The 18096-nt window shown below is 45.8% G+C and overlaps 1 protein-coding gene across 1 annotated transcript in view; it reads right to left on the bottom strand.

Annotated features, from left to right (window-relative positions):
• The window catches only part of CROCC2 (ciliary rootlet coiled-coil, rootletin family member 2), a 167111-nt gene that overhangs the window by 61389 nt on the left and 87626 nt on the right, over positions 1-18096 (bottom strand). Inside the window, exons 15-22 of the mRNA XM_072618755.1 lie at positions 16851-16995; positions 14509-14655; positions 13599-13829; positions 12223-12416; positions 6989-7116; positions 6030-6199; positions 4449-4625; positions 3037-3171 (exon numbers count right to left, since the gene is read on the bottom strand). Of these exons, the coding sequence (XP_072474856.1) occupies positions 3037-3171; positions 4449-4625; positions 6030-6199; positions 6989-7116; positions 12223-12416; positions 13599-13829; positions 14509-14655; positions 16851-16995 (1327 nt within the window). The remainder of the gene's footprint in view (positions 1-3036; positions 3172-4448; positions 4626-6029; positions 6200-6988; positions 7117-12222; positions 12417-13598; positions 13830-14508; positions 14656-16850; positions 16996-18096) is intronic.

The raw sequence follows: 18096 nt of genomic DNA, 5'->3' as shown, positions 1-18096 counted from the left end.
CAAATTAATTTCCAGCAGGAGAGTGCATCCACAACTCAGGGTCAGTTAGTCAGTCAGTCAGCAGACATTTATTAAGCACCTACTAAGAGCCAGGAAAGGCCTGGTGTTGCAGGCAACTGGCTTCATAGGTTCTACTTAGGGATGTTTCTAGCTAAGTTGGTGGTGTTTCCAGATTCTTGAAAACCAGACACATTTCAGACCAGAGTTCTGCCCGGTCAGAGCTTAATGCCAGGAGATCTGAGCTTGAACCCCAGCCCGGCACTCCCTGGCTCTCAGATCTTGGGTAAAGCACCTCCCCTCTCTCTGTATCCCTTGAATTCAGCGGCAACTTAATGATCAGCCTCCCATGGCTTTCTTGGGAGTAATTTGGCACAACAGCCCTTGCCCCCTGACCCTTGGTGGTGGTTGAGAAGGCTGCTAATGTCTCCCCCCTCAGACTGCCTTCAATACACTCTCTTTACATCTTGTACGTGCCCATTTAACTGCATGTCACCTTCCCGATTCAGATGTGAGTTCCTGGGCAGTAAGGATCAGTTTTCCCCTCTCTCTGTATTCTTTGAATTCAGCAGATGCTTAATAAATGCTGACCAATCTCCCATGCTTTTTCTGGACACCTCTAATTCTTACCAATTTCTTCCTGATGTCAAGCCTGAATTTGCCTGTTGGCAGCTTCCACTCCCTAGTTCTACCCTCAAGTTTAGAAGCATCATGGGTCATGTATTATAGGGTTGGAGCTAGAAGGAATCTCAGAAGCTATTTTGTCCAACAGCCTCATTTTACAGATGGAGAAACTGAGGCCTGGAGATAAGCATGGGATCGTAGGACCATTGACCTGGAGCTAGAAGGGACCTTGGAGGTCATCTTGGCCAATCTCCACCATTTCACAGATAAGTAAACTGGGTCCCAGGGAGGTTAAGGGATTGCCCAAGGTCACACATGCGTCTGAGGCAGGATTTGACCCCATGTCCCCCGGCATCAGAATCAGTGATCTTCCCACTTTAAATAGCTGCCTCCCCAGAGAAGGAAGGGGCATCAAAGAGCATCTTGTCCAAGTGCCCAAACGGACTTCTTTTTACAACAAGCACTGCCTCTAGGTCTCTAGTGAGTGCTGCTTCATAAAAACCAGTCACGGGCAGATGCCGTCCCTAACATGACATCCCATTCTCAGTTCTTTGGCAGAGGGAGGTGCCTGAGTATGTCTCTTCTGTAACTTTCCAACACACAGTTCAACTGAACTAGGTTCAGTTCAACAGGCATTTCTAAGAGCCCCCAACCTGCCGGGCGTCATGTTGGATGAAAGACAAAGACAAAAATGAAGACAAATATCCTTGACCTCAAGGGACTTCGATTCCTCAGTTCTTCCATAGCCCCTCCAGGATGCTCCAGGTCCTGGAATACTGCTCCACCCCCTTCCAAGTTTGAGGCTCCTGTTCCCATGAAAATAACCTGACTGAGGAAATCTCTGATGGTCTTGATTTCAAAAGACAGTGAAACAGAGAGGGTGGAGGAGAGGCTGCTGAGTCAGCAGTACAACAATGACTTGCTGAGCCCTTCTTCCCACCCCCCACAGCGTTGTATTACAGCGTCTTCATGAATAAGATGAGTGGCCCGGGAAAACATGAGTTGTCTTTTCTGCCTTGAAGCTGCCTGGTGATAGGCAACACTTAGGATATTGTGGCTTGGCAGGGGAAATGTTTTTGAACTTCTTTTGATCCTAGAAGTTTACAGAGTGGTTTTTTGGGGGTATGGGAGAGTGGAAATAGGGAGGAAGTCTAATTAGGAACAGTGTTTGGAGATCTCCTCAGGAACAGGGATCTTGGGGCTGTTTCCCAAATGTTAGCTCTGCCCTTGGATGCAGGAAGAAGCTCTGAACTGTCTTTGTGATGAATGAGCTTTATCTACCAGGATCAAAATCCATGGCCCAAGTCGGACCAAAAAGCCGTTGATTCCACTCCCAAGCACTTGGCCAAGAAAGGCTCTTCCAAGTGTCAGAAAACCTCATGTTCCTCACTCCCAGGACACCACACACTCATCCTTACTCAGGCAGTCATCTCACCCACTTCCCATCTGAAGGCAGGGGGAAAAAGAGTAGGGGACCTTTTGGGACTTTCTCTCTACCCTCCTCCCTGTTTTCCCTTTTCTAATCCCCAGGACCCAGTGCTCTTGTAACCCTGCTCCCTCCAGACCTCGTTGATAGAGGCAAGATTGGAAGGATTCTTTCTCTCTCTCCCCCCTTCCCCCCAATAATGGGTTCCCTCTCAGGGGCTTGGCTTGAACTGCAACCCTCAGCTCTCAAACTGAAATCTTCCATCACTGGGCACATCCCACTGGATGCTGAATTCCTCTTCTTGATCCAATCAAAGAGATTCACGTCTCAGACTATAGAGAATATATTTACATATCATGTTCATTGGATTGATTCTGTAACTCAGTCAGAGAGGCATTCTCACCTGATAAAGGTGTGTGGGGGTTGGAATTCCGCCCCTTATACCCATGAGATTCTGTGTGCTGTACATCACGGATGATGTAAAGAAGTATAACTAAGATCCAGAATCTCAAGGGGCTTGGACATGGAATCAATCAATCACTCAAGTGATCCATAGACATTCTTTGAGGGTTTCTATGCTTCCCCTGGGCCAGGCATTGTGACAATGCTTATCTTCTAACAGAGAGAAGACTAACACATATGAAACAGTAGGGGATAATCCAAAACATCATTTTTAAAATTGATGCTGGGACTTGGAAGAAAAGGAGTTGCTTGGTGGAAGTGAAGCATCCTGATTCTGAGAGTAGCTATCTATCCATTGTGCCGCAACGCCACTCCGAGTACTAATGTGGAAAAAGAGGGAGTGACAGAGGAAAAAAAACCCCTGTGGGTAGTGGAGAGTTGAAATCTGGATAGCGACCATCCCCAGGTGTCCTCCCCTTCTTTAGCATGTCCTCCAATTAGCACCCTTCCTCTGTGAGCCAGACCTGGATTTTGCAGAGACCAATCAATGACTTCAGTGTGCGGAGCATAGCTTGGCCCAAGCTCACCTTGTCTTTCTCCTGCTGGCATAGCGCTTGCTGTTTTACACGGTCAGTCTCCAACTTGGCCTCCTCCAGTTCTTGATGAGCTTCAATGAGTTCCTCATACAACATATTTTTCTCAGTTTCCTTTAGAGATAAGGCCTAGAAGTGATGAAAGGGGAGGTGAGAAATCTATGTTCTTGATCTGTGCAAAACCATTTAAGTGATTCAGAGGAGAAAAAGAATCTAGTCTCTTAATGGAAAGGATTATAGCACTGAGAATGTCCTTCAGTGTTAAATAATCATTTAGAGTAAAAGAGTAAGGGTCCTAACCCAAAGCTAGAAGAGGAAGTTGAATCTGGAGCCAAGCAAACACGTGTTGGCTCGGAGTTGTGCATCACCAAGGAGCTGAGGAAGACCATCCACTTACAGCATCACAGGATTGACGGTTGGAAGGGACCTTAGTACCAGTCCCTCACTTTCCAGATGTAAGATGGTTTTCAGACCTATTTAGCTAGCCCTAACCTCTCTGTTGACCTATAGTCTTGCTTCTCCAACTGCCTATTGGTCATCTCAAAATGAATTTGCCATTGGCATCTTGAACTTAACATGCGCAAAACTGAATTTATTGTATTCTCCCCCCCCCTCAACTTTCAGCTCTGCCTAACCTTCCCATTACTGTTGAGGGTACCCTCATCCTCCCAGTAACCCAAGCTGGCAACCTAGCCATCATTCTTGACTCCTTATTCTCATCTCCCTCTCTCCCATATCCAGTCATTTGCTAAGACCTGTCGATTCTGCTTTCCTAACATCTCTCCTCTGATATGCTGCTGCCCTGGTACAGAATCTCCTTGTCTCATGCCTGGACTATTTCACTTGCCGCTAGGGTAGTTCTTAGGCTCCCTCCTACTCAGATTTTGATATTGGGAGTTGATGGGAAGGACTCTGTTCTGAGTAATGGAAACTCTTCATAATTAGACATCAGCCATGGGGCTTCTTGCTGAGATTTTAAAAAATTAGAAAAAATTAGATAAGCAGATGTGCAGACTCTATAATGTTACCTCCTTGAGGGTAGGAACTATTTGTCAGTTTTGTCTTTTGTCCCAAGTGTGCCTGCCTTGCACATTTTTTGGTATGTGTGTGTGCATGTGTGTTTAAACCTGTGATTTCATCTGCATTGGAATTTCCCAGTATGAAAACTCCCTTCACAGATCTAGCATAGCAACTGTTCTGGAACTTTGAGTCTTAGAGAGCTGCCTGGGGTTCAGAGAGCTTGAGGAGGACTCAAGATGACAAGGTATCTTAGGAATTGAACCCAGGTTTTCTTGACTTTAAGATTGGTTCTGTATCTGCTATACCTTCTGACTTTGCACACAGTAGGTGCTTAATAAGCGTTTGTGGAATTGCATTGAATATGAGGGGCCCCCATTGTTCTTCACCTTCTGCTTCTCATGTTCCATTTGGAGAAGACGTTCATCTCGCTCCCTTTTCAGCCTGAGAATTTCTTCATTTAGGATTTCTCGCTCAGTTTCATACTTTGAAAGCAATTCTTTCTCTTGCTTAAGTTGGTTGATGGCTATTTCTTTCTCTTCAGTTAATGCCAGACGCAGACTCTCCTGAGGAGTTGAGTCAAAATGGTGGGGCAGATCATTAGTTCTTGGGGCCAGAGAGAACAGACACAGGTGTTGGGACTAGAATAGGTGTGAAGGTGGGAACAGAGACGAGGGGAGGGCAGGACAGGACCGTGACAGGTATGCCACTGAAATGGGACTTTTGTCAAAGTGGTAGAGTGGGAAGAGGACTGGATCTAAAGTCAGTGGACCTGGGTTTGAGTCTTGATTCTTCTGTTTACTACCTCTGTAACCTTGAGTAACATCTTTGGGTCTTACTTTCCTAATTGGTAAAATGAGAAGATTGGACTATTTGGCTTCTAAGGTCAAGTGACCTTCCAACCCCCATTCTATGATCCATATGGATCTTGGTGTGAATCCATGGCCCTTCTTTTACTCCACCTGATGATGGCATGAGCTGCTCTAGATGAGGAGTTAATTATGCAAGATGCCTGGTGGGTAGTAGGTGCTTAATAAACATTTATTGATTGAATGAATACTTAATAAATGTTTTAAATTGATAATGGATTGGGTATGGGAGGTGAGAGAAGGGAAAAATAAAGACAAATTTTCAAAGATGAGAGCCTGGGAGATTGGTGGAATCAGTGACAGAACTATTGAAGGCAGGAGCAGGACTTGGTTTCCAGGGACAGATGAGGAACTGGGCTTGGACATGTCTAGTTCAGGTACTGTAGAAACAAGGATCTGCTTGTCAGCAAAGCCAGTGAGGGCTCTGCATGGACCATGTGATCAGAAGTTGTTCAGGAGAGTGGGAGAGTGTGGACTAGGGCTTCTGCACCTACTTTGTGGCATGGACTCCTTTCACAGTCTGGGGAAAGTGAGGACTCCTCAGATCCATGTTTTTAAAAATTCATAACTGAAGGAAATGCTGTTTCAGTTAGAAGTTAGTGAAAACAAAGATATATTTCTTCCCTCTCCAAGTTCAGAGACCCATGGAAATATATCTATGGGTTCCTTCAGGTTCTGGGGACCCCAGGTTAAGAATTCCTGGTATAGAGGAGAGGAGAGAAGTCAGAATCTGGGGAGAGATAAAGGAATCAGTGATAGAGATTGGGATGTAGAAACAGAACCAGGAAAGTGTGGGGTCTTGAAACCAAGGGAGAAGGTATCTAGTAGGAAGGTGTGGTCCATAATATGGGGTGCTGTAGAGAGCTGGCCAAGAGGAATAAGATCTGAAAGAAGGTTGTTGGATTTGTCCATTAGGAGGCCATTGCTGACCTGTGTGAGAGCAGTTTCAGAGGAGGTTGGGGGGAATGGGTTGAGGAAAACTTGAGGTAGTGCATAAGATTAGGTTTAGTCAATGAACAAGCAGTTAGTGAGCTTTTGATGGATCCCACACCCTGCATGTGAACCTCGACTTTGCTGAAATGAGCAGCTGGAAGGAGTTACCTTTTCTTTTTTCAGGTGGCCCAAATCTTCCCCATGGGCCAATGCCTGGTTCCTGAGGGAAATCTGAGTGTCTTCTTCCAGCTGAGCCATCTGCTGCTTGAGCAGCTCCATCTCCCACTTCATCTTGGTCTCTTGAGCCTCCAGTTCATTTTGAGTCCTCTCCATTTCCACTGTGGGGAAAAAAGATCATTAATATGGAGCACCCAATGACACCCAACTCCATCCTTAGCCTCTCTTCTTCCTCATCGGTATGACAATTTGTGATGTGAATGTGGGTACTGGGAGCTACTCCCTCATATTGGATATGTGGGAACAGGGGGAGGAGGTGATTCAATAGACCATGAAGGCAGAGCAAACTGGTGATTCTTTTCCACTCCATAAGAGAACAAATCCAGGCCATTGACTTTATGAAGGGAAAGACTAGAATTCAGAACTGAACCTAATGAGATGAAATTTCATAGGACAAATGAAAAACCCTACACTGGGGCATGAGGAATCAACAGCATAAGTACTGGATTGGGGTTGCAGTGTGTCTGGAAAGCAAGTCATGAGGAAAAAATGGTGTGAAGGTCTTAGTGGAAAGCAATCTCCATAAGAGTCAACAATGTTATAGTCCATCAAAGCATCAAATGTGATCTTGGGCGCCATTAGTAGAGGGTTGGTGTCCCAGAGCAAGAGAGGGGAGTACAGCCTGCCCTGGTCAGACCACATCTGAGGATGCCAGGATGGTAAGAGGGTATTAGGATTCACTGAAGCGACTAGGGTTATGGGGCCTGGAGAAGAGAAGGTTTGGAGGAGGGAACGTTTCCTAGCAATGAATCTGTCTCCCGAAGGAACGGGCTGTCTTGGGAAGCAGTGAGTTCCTGCTCCCTGGAGGTCTTCAAGCAAAGTGTCAAGGATGTTAGTTAGGAGGGGCTTCCTCCTGGGGCCTCAACTTGCAGAGGACAGGCTCAGAATACCTTGGAGTGCTTGCTTTGCCAGGCGGAGACTTTGCTGTTCTGTCTCCAGCTGCTCCTTCTGGGCTTCCAGCTGATCCACCAGCTGCTGGGTGGAGAAGAGGCTGCTGTCCAGGGACTCCTTCTCAGCCCTGCAGGTTGTGATCAAACAAGCAGAGCTGATAATCCAAGCAATTCCCTTCTGACTTCTGGGTAGTGAGTCTGGACAGAACTCAAAAGTTGATCCCTCGACTTCTCCACATGGGCCAGGGGAAGTGGAACCAGTAGCAACAATGGACATTTCACCAGAACTTTGCTGTGGTTGTGATTTCAGTCTCATTTGAGCCTCATTACAGCCCTGGGAGGGTGGGGTTACTATTATGCCCAATTTACAGATGAGGAATCTGAGGCAAACAGAGGTTGTGACTTGCGCAGGCTCACCCAATTAGTAAGATTTGAACGCAGGTCTTGCTGATTACAAGTCCTTTGTACCCTAGCTGCTTGCTACTGTTTTTAGGATAAAACACAGACTGCTTAGCTCAGGCTTTCTGACAGATTTCCCGTTATTTCCCCTCATTTCAGCAAAGCTGGCCAACTTGAGATTCCAGTAACATGACATTTCCTTTGTAGGGAGATGTTATCAGCAGAGAAATAGGAATGAAATAATCTCTCCCCTCAGGGAGCTTATGTTCTCCTAGGGGATTCTGCATGCTTGAAGATAAATAAATGTCAAATATATAAAACTTAGTGGATAGTCACTGGGGTGGGGGTGGGGGAACCTGACAGCTGGGAGGCTTAGGAAGAACCCCATCTAGGAGGCATCTGCTGAATGGGGCTGGGGGAGAACTAGGGACTTAATGGGGCAAAGGTAAGGAGGGAGTCAGGAAATGGAATGTTGTGAAGAGGAAATAGCCAGTAGGGCCATGTGGTGGGATAGTGGAGTTCTCTCAGTAGGTAGGCATGATTAGCCTGGAGAGGCTGATTGCAGCTAGGCTGGGAAGACCTTTTATGGCCAAGGTGGTTGGATGTGGGAGTCAATGGCCAACATCAATTGGGCAGCTTTTGTAGGACAGATGGGAGAAGGGATAGACTGGAAGGAGGGAAGGCAATGAAGAGGCTTGGACCAAAATCTAGGCAAGGGATGATGCATTCTGGGAACAAGTTGGTGGGAATAGAGGCACATGCAGGAGACCTTGTGGAGGCAGAAGTAATCGGATTTGGCATATGATGGCATGGGAAATATGTAAGTGAAGTCGTGGAGTCAGGAATGTTAAAGGTTGGGAAGCTAGGTCTGGATGAGGGGTGGTACCCTGGATTGGGGTCACAAGATTAGGAAGCATGGGGGGGTCATGATTTAAACCCATGTCCTGCTCCTTAAATTCACGTTCTTTTCTCTGAGCTTTCCTGACTTTCTAATTACAGATAGCCTAGTTACTTGCTGCCTTCTCCTCCCCATGGCTTTAGTGTGCACCTAAGAAGATGTAGGTGGAATGCTCCAGCTCATTCGGTTTCTTTGGGTGTATCTCTGCATATATCACACCCACACCATGTACATCTGGAGACAGATATATAGATGACAGACAGATTGAGCCATGTACACATGTCCATTTATCAAGGATCTTAGATTTCATCACTGTGGGACTCTTTACCAACACAGACTGTGACCTGGGCTCACCTAAGTGATAGGTATCCTAGCTGGAACTTGAGTCTAGGTCCTCTTAGTCAAGACTGAGGGCTCTCAGCCCCAAACCACATGTGTAGCAGCCACTTTTTGAGCAAAGGACCAAGAAGCACCTTTCAGGTCTTTTCAGAAAAGAGAAAGGAAGATCTCAGGACTAGGAGCCAAGAGACCTGCATTGAGATTCCTTACTCTGCCGCCAGCCAGCTGTGGGATCTGTGGCTTGTTACTTGCCATTCATTGCCTCAGTTTCCTCTCATGTAAAGTGCAGGTGTCGTTCATCATCTTGTCCTGGTTACTGGGGCTTGTCGGGGCTGAGAGATATGTTTCATACAATGTCTGGAATGTGTCCGGTATCTTTTTTGTTTACTGTGAAGCCTGGAGTCTAGACAGTGAGCCCCAAGGGGAAGGGCTTGAGCCCTGAGTCACAGGTCTGAGGCTCAGAGGAAGGTGGAGGGAGAAGAAGGGGGAGGAAAGTGGCTAATGTTCACCAAGCCTAGGGGCATCAGCTATGTCCCGTCCTATCAACAAGAGGGGCACAGGGTCAGGTTTCTAAGAGGAGAAACTCGAGCACAGGGGAGCCCAACATGAGAGACCCTTCCAGACTCCTCAACTACAGGGGGACTGCTTTCACCTCCAAGGTGACTTGGATTCATCCATATTGTGTCCACCTCTATATGGAGATGCACTGTCACCTTCATTAGAATAATCATGGCTAGATACTACGCCAAGAGCTTTATCATTATATCATTTGATACTCAAAACAACCATAAGAGGTAGGTGCTATTATTATTCCCATTTTATGCATAAGGAAATTGAGGCAAACAGGGTTAAATGAACTTGCTCAGGGTCACATAGCTAGTAGGTATCTGAGGCCAGATTTGAACTCAAGATGAATTGTCTTGACTTCAGGCCCCACACTCTGCTTAATACCTCTTTGTTGGTTGATTAATTGAACCAGGACAAAAAGGGCCAGGGTCTCCCATTGCATCCTGGGCCCTCTCCAGTCATTCTGATGAATATCTGGCCACTGGACCCAGATGACTCAGGAGGAGAAAGTGAGGCTGGTGACCTTGTACAGCTCTCCCTCACTCAAACTGAAGTCAACTGCAAGTCCTGTCATCCTCTCCCTGATGTTGTGGTCCTCTTTGAGAATGAAGGACAAACACAACAGCTCAACCAGAATCTAGGGAGAAGCCAAGATCAGTGCTGGGGATCAGGCTTGGTTCAGATCAGACCTCTTGGTCAGGGAAGAGGAAGTTCTGTGTGCTTGGGTGGGAGGAGCCTGCCCCAGACAAGAGTCATGGAATGCAGAAGCTAGTGTGATAAATAAAGGCAGTATCTGTCATCCAACCCAGCTAGAATCATAGCCAATCTCCCTGGGCAGGAGGCAGAAAACTCGGTCCTGAAGCTCTGAATTTGGAGAAGTCTGCAAAGGAAGGAGGAGGCCCTGGAGCAGCTGGAGAGGGAGAGTCCTTCTTAGCTAGGGAGCAGGAGGCTCCAGGCTAAGGGCAGGTAGTGGAGGAGGCTCACCTGGAAAGACCATAGACAGGGATTACATGTGAAGGCTATAGATAAGGACAGGCTGAGCTACCAATAGCTTTGCCAAATGGAACTCATGGGTTGAAGATAAGAAGTTGTGTGAGCATCTCTCCTGGGGAGGGACTAACTGATGGAGAAATGAGATTCAACTCAATAAATCTTTATGAAATGGTTCCTGTGTACCTGGCACCGTGCTGGGCACTGGGTATACAAAGGCAAAACCAAAGCAGTCCCTGGCCTCAAGGAACCTGCATTCCACTGGGCATACTTCATTATACACAGACCAGTAAATAGAAAAACATCCTAAGAAATCTGGGGAAGGGATTGTTAACAGTTAGGGGAATCTAGAAAGACCTCATGAAGGGGATGGTCCTGGGGATGAACCTTGAAGGGAACTAGAGATTCCAAGAGGCAGAAGTGAGGAGGGACAACATTATACACAAGGAATGGTGTGGGCAAAGTTGTGGAGGTGGGAGATTAAATTAGTGTTATATGTCAGGTGCAGGGGGCAGCAATCAGGTCAGTCTGACTAGAATATGAAATGTGTGAGGGGGAGGAATGCAAAATGTCAGGAAATATAGGCTGGAATTAGATTGTGAAAAGCTAAATTGAATGCTAGGTGAGTTTGTATTGTATCCTAGTGTCAATGGGGAGCCATTGAAATTTTTTGAGCACAGGAGTGACATGGTCAGATCTGTGCTTCAGGAATAGCAATTTAGCAGCTGAGTGGAGGCTGGATTGGGATTGGGGGGGCAGTCAGGAAATGGGAGAAATGATAGGTAAGATGGCTAGTGGAAAGGGCACCAGCTATGAATCAGAGGACCTGAGTCATAAATATCATGGTTACTCAGTATTCGTGAAAGCATCAGACAAGTCACCATCCCTCTTCATGCCACAGTTTCTTCATTTGTAAAATGAGAAGATTGAACTAGATGATCTTTAAGGTCTTCCACAACCTATGAAGGAAAGATCACACTTCTATTGCTACTAAGCCCCCAAGCCCCAAGGATGGCTTTTCAATCTCCGCCTTAATGGCTTTCTCACTTTCAACACATCCACCCCCTCCTGGGGTGTGCTAGAGCCAACTCAAGCTGCTAGATGTTCACCGTACTTACACCTTGGAAATTATAAATGATATAAATCAGGGCTTAACTGATTGCTTTGTTCATTGTCTAGACTTAAGAAAGTGGTGGATAAAATGTTTAGAACACAGATTACTCCCTTCAAGGGCTGGTTGTTTAACTCTGACCAACATACCACAGTCTAGGACCTCCTCCTCCAATGCACGAATTCATCTGAGACCCTCCACTTGAAGCAGCCACATCAGTCATGCTCACTTTTAACCCAGCTCAGTCTCTACTCTCCAAATTACTTTTCTCCTCTTTTCCCTCCCTTTTCATCTCCGCTTCTATGGATGTTTTCCCCCATTAAAATGTAAACTCCTGGAGAGCAAAGGTCATCTTTCCTTTTGTTTGTATTTGTATCCTAGTACTTAGAACAGTATTTGGCATTTACTAAACACTTAATAAAGGTTTTATCTAATCTAAGAAATAACAAGGTCTGATTGTAAGTGTTCAGAGAAGACTAGATTTGCTGGAAAAAACAGTAATATGTTTTGTAACTTTTTCATTTGCTGAATGTTTATTCTTTCTCCTGCAGGTCAGAGCAGTAAAAGGCTTTTCAAATTCCAGAAAAGAAGGATTTGAGCTTGTTTTTGAGGAATAGGGGAAGGAAAAACCAAACTGAGTAGCAGAAGTGGGTAGTCTGGAGGGAAGAGATGATAATAGCTAGAAAATCAGTGGGAAGGGCTAGTGAGCCAAGTTCTTTGGACTTGCTTTTGGATGAGAAGCCACATGATTCACTAGACTCAGTTTCCCCAATGTGTTGAATTAAATAATGTCTAAGATTTCTCTAAATTCTATCATTAGGGGATGGTATTGCTCTAAGAATAGAGTCCAGGAGTCTAAGATTCTGAAAGTCTTGTTCAGCATGAAACTTGAACTCTGATCTGGACATGGAGAAGAGGAGGTCAAGGTACCTGAGAGCAGCCCTCTCCTCCACCAGGACTTGATTCTGTCTTTCCATGGATGTGTGTTCCAACATAAGTCTCATTTTCTCCTTGGTGATCTCTTCTTTTTCTAGTATTGTTTGCTGGAGAGAGTCAGCTTGCATTTTCATCTCTTGCTGGCTGTGGTCTAGTTGCCCTTCCAAAGTGTGCTTCTGACAGCTTACCTTTTGGATTTCAAAATGGAGAGTAAGGGAGACAAAGAGATAAAAGTGGAAAATGGGGGAGACAAAAGAAGAGCCAGAGAAGAGTAAAAAACATGGGAAGGAGAGATGAAAGAAGAGAACATTAAAATGAGAGAAAAGTGAAGAGTAGTAAATTGAAAGAAATGTAGAAAATGGGAGAGGGGGGAAGAGTTCAAAATGGGATAGGAGAGTTATGATTGTTTCAAGCAAAATGAACTGCAAGGACTAGTGGTTTTAGCAGACAAAATGTAATATATGAGAATCTGATGGGGAAATACAACAATCACAACCTTGGATGTTAATGGATTAAACTCACTCATAAAATGAAATAAAATGGAGAATGTATTGGAAAAACAGAACCCCAAGATTTGCCATATGTTAGGCATAAGCTTAGAATATAAAGCTATATAATAGGACTAAAATGAGAGGTTGCATGACTCCTGGTTTTTGGTAGGGAAGTGATGGACTAGAGGTTTAGAATGAAGCATACATTTTCTGACAATGAACATTTTGAAAATAATTTGTTACAAGGGAGAAATTCTATTGGGAGAATGAGTCATTGGATGTTAATAGGGAGGCAAAAACTGAAGAAAAGAGTATCAATAAAACATTAAAAATACACAGAAGAAGAAAAAATGTTCAAAAGAGGGCAAACAAAACCATTTTGTTATTACCTTGTTAAATTTAGTATGTACTTAAAAAGACAAACTGTACCTAAAGGAAGCCCATGGGCTCATATATAATCCTCTTTTTTGTCCTTTGTGTATTGTGACATGTTTGTACTGGCTGATGATCAAATTCATAATAAAAAAGAAAAAAAATGAAATGATGTACTGGAGTAAAAATCATATGATAAACTCTCCCAACCAGGAGTTATGATTGTGATTTAAAAGAAGGCAACATAATGGAAACAGGAAAACTAAATCGTCCCTAACATATGCCTCCAGACCCCTCCTGTAAGCAAAAAATATTGCTTTAAAAAGTTAATGTGTGTGTGGAAGAAGCTCTTGAGGATTCTAGACATCTAGCTTTGAAAGTAAAAGAAGCCAAGAATCAAAAGATTAAGAACAATGAGAAATCTCTAAGGACCTCAAGAACCACATTGCAAGGCTCTAAGCGCTCATCCCTTCTGACCAGGGGCACTCAGTCTACTTCTCTTCTCACCTGCATAAGACGCTCATGCAGCTGGGCTTTCTCTTTTTGAAGCAGTATCACATCTTCTTCCAGGTTCCCTCTTTCCTCCTCTGCCATTTGCAAGGTTTGATCCAGGCCATGCTTCTCCCTTTGGGTGTACTCCAGCTCCTGGCCCAGATGAGCAAGCTGATCTTGAAGGTGGCTAACCTCTTGTTTGAGTTGCCACTGTTGGTCTAGCCACTGGTTCTTTTCCTGTTCCAGCTGGTTAGGCCAAAAGAAAACAAGGAGAATGTCTAGGGTAAACAAGGAACTGAAGTCTACAGAACCTAAATAAAGTACATGACAGTTGGAGGGAACATTGTCTAATCCAGAATGAGGTGATACTGACATGTCAGTGCTCCATCATTGTTGCAGAGGCTCTGGGTGCAAAAGGGAAGTAGGGAAGTTGTCTTTCTGCTGCCCACCCTCCCCTGGAGTCTTTCTTCCCTTCCCATTGCTCTTGCCCCCTCTGCTTCCCCTCAAAGACTACCCTGAGGGAAGGATATAGTCATTTACACCTTAGCATGAATTTAAGTGATTCCAGATATATCTCCAGAAACCCCAAATTTTCATTCTGATCTCTCATTGTGGAATGAATGGCCTTGTTCCTTTTAAGGAAATTTAAGACACCAGCAGAGTAAGGGGGGATTATTTGTAGGTAGAGTGAACAGTTGATGTAGGGAAAAATATGCTGAGTATGTAGTCATGGGTTTGAATCTTTGCCTCAAAGAACGTATTGGTATTTTGGCACAGGCACGGCCATGATGCATGGGTGACTGATGTCCTCCCCACACTGACTCTTTTCCCTCTTAGACTGTGGTTCTCAAAGAAACAGACAACAGTTGGAGTTCCCAAGTGGAAACTTGGAGTCATCAGGCTGGGTGACCCTAAGACTTCTTACCTGGAAGATCATCCGGTTCAGATTGACCTTGTCTTGAGCCAGGCTTTCCATCAGGACTGCCATCTTGACCAAGGACTCCCTTTGTTCTGTGTCTTCAGCTCTCATCTTGGTTATTTGTGACTCTAGTTGGGTGCTACTGGCTTCTGCCTGGAATGGAAAGAGAACTTCTATAGAAGGGCCTTTTAGGCACCTTCACCTCAGGGATCTAGGAAGCTCCATCCTCAGAAGAGGAGGCTCTTAGCTCTGGAAGATGCATTCTGCAAACTTGGACTCTCAGGGTAATTATTGTTTGCTGCAGAACAAAGTTCAGTGCAAGGCAGGCTATGTTTCCATAACCCAAATATTTGGGTTTTATTTATTTATAAAGAAGGCAGTGCCCCCCTCTTGGACTCCATCCAAGGAGATTTTGTTACTGAAACACCAAAAGGCTTTCACTGTTTCCCATAGCATGGCCCCCCACAAGGCTTGTCTTACTGAGGAGGGGAGGTCACAAGGTCCTAAGCTCAGCACCCACTTTCCTCCTGCCTTGAATTAAGGCACAGGATACATTAACACTGTGAACAACATATATGAGAGTGCAGAGAGAAGAGCGATAGGATCATGGATTTAGAGTTGGAAGGGACTTTAGAAATCATCTTGTCCAACCCTTTCATTCTGTAAAGGAGGAAACTGAGGCACAGAAAGGAGACAGTACCCCTCTAGCCCTGGACATTCAAGGGTTGACAAAATCCAGAAGGATTAGGGATCCGGCTAGAAATTCAGTCTTGGGGAAGTCAGACTGACTTTCTCCTGGACTGATCCAGGTAAAAGGCACAGAGCCATGGGAGCCAGGCTCATATCTCAGTTTAACTGCTCCTTAGCTGTGTGTCCTGGAGCCTCAGTTTCCTCATTTGTAAGATGTCCTCTAAGCTCTCTTCTAGCCCTGGATCTAGGATCCTGTGACTCCAGGTCAAGGGCTCCTCCCTTTGCATGGTGCTGGGAAGAGATACTGATCTTGAAATGAGGCAGCAGGTAGTGAGGTGCAGAGAATTTCAGAGAAGAGCACTCTTTCTGCCCAGGGTTGCCTTGGCTGTTATACTCAGCTCTGACTTAAGGCTGGAAGGGATCTGAGGGATCATCTAATCCAAACCCCCCACTTTACAGAAGAGGAAACTGAGTCTTAGGCAGATGAAGGCACTTTCTAGAAAGTGGAGGAGAGAGGCTTGAACCCAGACCTTCCACCTCTAAATCCAATGTACTTCCCATATTCCACATTGTTGCTTGTGGTTTAGAGGAGAGTTGGGCTTACCCTGGGAAAGGAGGTTTGGTTTCTCCTCCTTCCTCCATAGGCAGAGCTGTAACTAGTTGGACAACTGGGATCTTGCTCTGGGGTGCTGATGTGCATGGGGTTCACCCTTCTTTCTATGTTCTTCCATGCCCTTGGCCTAGCACCTCTTGGCATTTCACTGATTCCAATCTCTGGCCCAGCCTTGGGCTGCCAACCTTAGGATACCTCTTTTCTTGAAAGTAGCATTAAACCTTCTCCTTTCTTCCACTTTCCCTCTCCACCTTTTCCTGAGGGTTAAGATGGCACTCCTTGGGTATCAGTTAGTATCTCAGGGTAGGGGCATGCAGATTGTCTTGGGGACCCATGTTGTGCCTTTCATGGGGTCACAGCCACTGTGATTATCTGCAGTTCCCAGAAGGGAAGTCTGAGGACTCTGCATTCCTCTCTCCAAGGGCCTGGGATCCTGGTGCTTGTCCACCCTCCCTCAACTGAATTTGCCTCAAATGTTGGAACTCCTGGTTACGGGCTTTGCCCACTGGGTGAGTAGGGATCCCTGTTGTACTCTGGAATGCAGCAAGGAGAGAACCGGGCTGAGATTTTTAGAACTACTAGTTAAATGAAGCCACTGGCTAATGACCTCCATCTGACCTTTTCACATGCAGTCAGCATGGCAGTCCTCACAGAGCCCTGCTCTGATGGCCAAGGAGAACAAAGGTTGTTCAACTGCTCAGTCTCTCCAGGCCCCCCAGAGGAGGCCAATCTGGACGCAATTTCCTCCTGCCTCCCCGAGATTGGTGGGATCCATGCTCACCCTGGCGTTTCACCATCTTGGGCTGGCCAGGGCCAGGGGACATGTCAATGTAGCCCTTTGTTTCTTGTTTTAATGCAATTTGGGGAGTTTGTTTTTTTGAGGGATTGAAAAATAAATGAACATGAACAGCCTAGGGAGGAGGAAGGCTGGGGAGGGGCAGCTGTGGGGTGAGAAAGAGAGAAAAGGAAAAAGAGGCAGAAATGTGAGGCCTCCCCCCGAAAGTGGTGCTGATGACCTTGGAGGCCCTGCCTCAGCTGGCCATACCTGGGTGAGGGAGCAGCGGAGATCTTCCTTCTGGCTCTCCAGGACTTCCTTCTCCAGGACTGCCTGGCTCAGGGACTCCTTCACCATCACCAACTCCTTCTTCAGGTCTGAGACCTTCTCCTCTAATTGTTTCAGGCTTCTCTGGCTGGAGGGGGAGAGGAATGAGGAGGGGGAAGGAGCATGGGGAGGGAGAAGGGGGATAGGAAGGGGGAGGGGAGGGAGAAAGCAAACATGTTACATTGACTTCTTTCTCATCATGCCCCAAAGCCAGCTCTGCCCACTGGATCAGAAGCTCTGCTTCAACTGCTACAACTTGGTGGGATCTCACTCTAACCCTAACCATAGAGCCATGTCAAAAACAAGGAAACTGAGGTTCAGAAAAGGGTAATGACTTCATTTGCTCATTCCTTCCAGCACTTCCAGTCTCTGTGCACATTGGAGGTGCTTAATAGGTGCTGTTGAATGAAGCAAGGTGGTCTAGTGAGGCAATGCGTAATAGAGTATAAATTGTACTGGACTGGAGTTAGAAGGACCTGGGTTCAAGTGCTCTCTAGATGAGTGACCTTGCCCAAGTCACATTAGATCTAAGAACTTAGATTTCCTTATGTTTAAAATGGGAGAGGTCCTTGCTGCAGGACCTGCTTGTACCCCTCAAAGGCTATTGGTGTGAACCGTTCATTGCACAGTCACAGCACCCCAAAGTGTGAAGGGCCCCTGAGGACATCTGGTCCCACTGATCCCCAAGAATCCCTCTCCTCCAAAGCGCATCTCTGATAAGTCTCTGCTTATAGACATGCAGGGACAGGGAGCTCACCACCTCCTGAGAAAGCCCATCTCACACTGAGATTTCTTTACCTGTTAAGAACTTTCCCCTTGCATTAAGCACACATTTACCTTTCACTCTTCTAATTAAAATGAAATAATCACAAGGTTGGAAGTCAGAAGCCCTGGGATAAAGTCTTCATCTGCCTTGTGCAAACCCATTGGCCTGGACTCATCCCTCCATCCCCTCTAAGCCTCAGTTTCCCTGTCTGGAGAATGGGCATAAAGTCTATCATATCTGTCTCATTTTTTTTGAGGTTCACGTGAACCTCAAATATATGTGGAGCTGCTTTGTAGCCATGAAATTGCCCTTTGTTGTTAGGGACAAAGTGACATGGCACCTCAAACTCTGGGTGGCATCAGAGACTGTCCCACAAGCTGTAGAGCACTGAGTCAGTATCTCCTTTAGAACAGAATCTCCTGG

The sequence above is a fragment of the Notamacropus eugenii genome, chromosome 6, assembly GCF_028372415.1.
Source record: "Notamacropus eugenii isolate mMacEug1 chromosome 6, mMacEug1.pri_v2, whole genome shotgun sequence".
Classification (NCBI taxonomy): domain Eukaryota; kingdom Metazoa; phylum Chordata; class Mammalia; order Diprotodontia; family Macropodidae; genus Notamacropus; species Notamacropus eugenii.
Note: the sequence above shows the minus strand (reverse complement) of the source record. Positions and strands in the feature narration are given on the sequence as shown.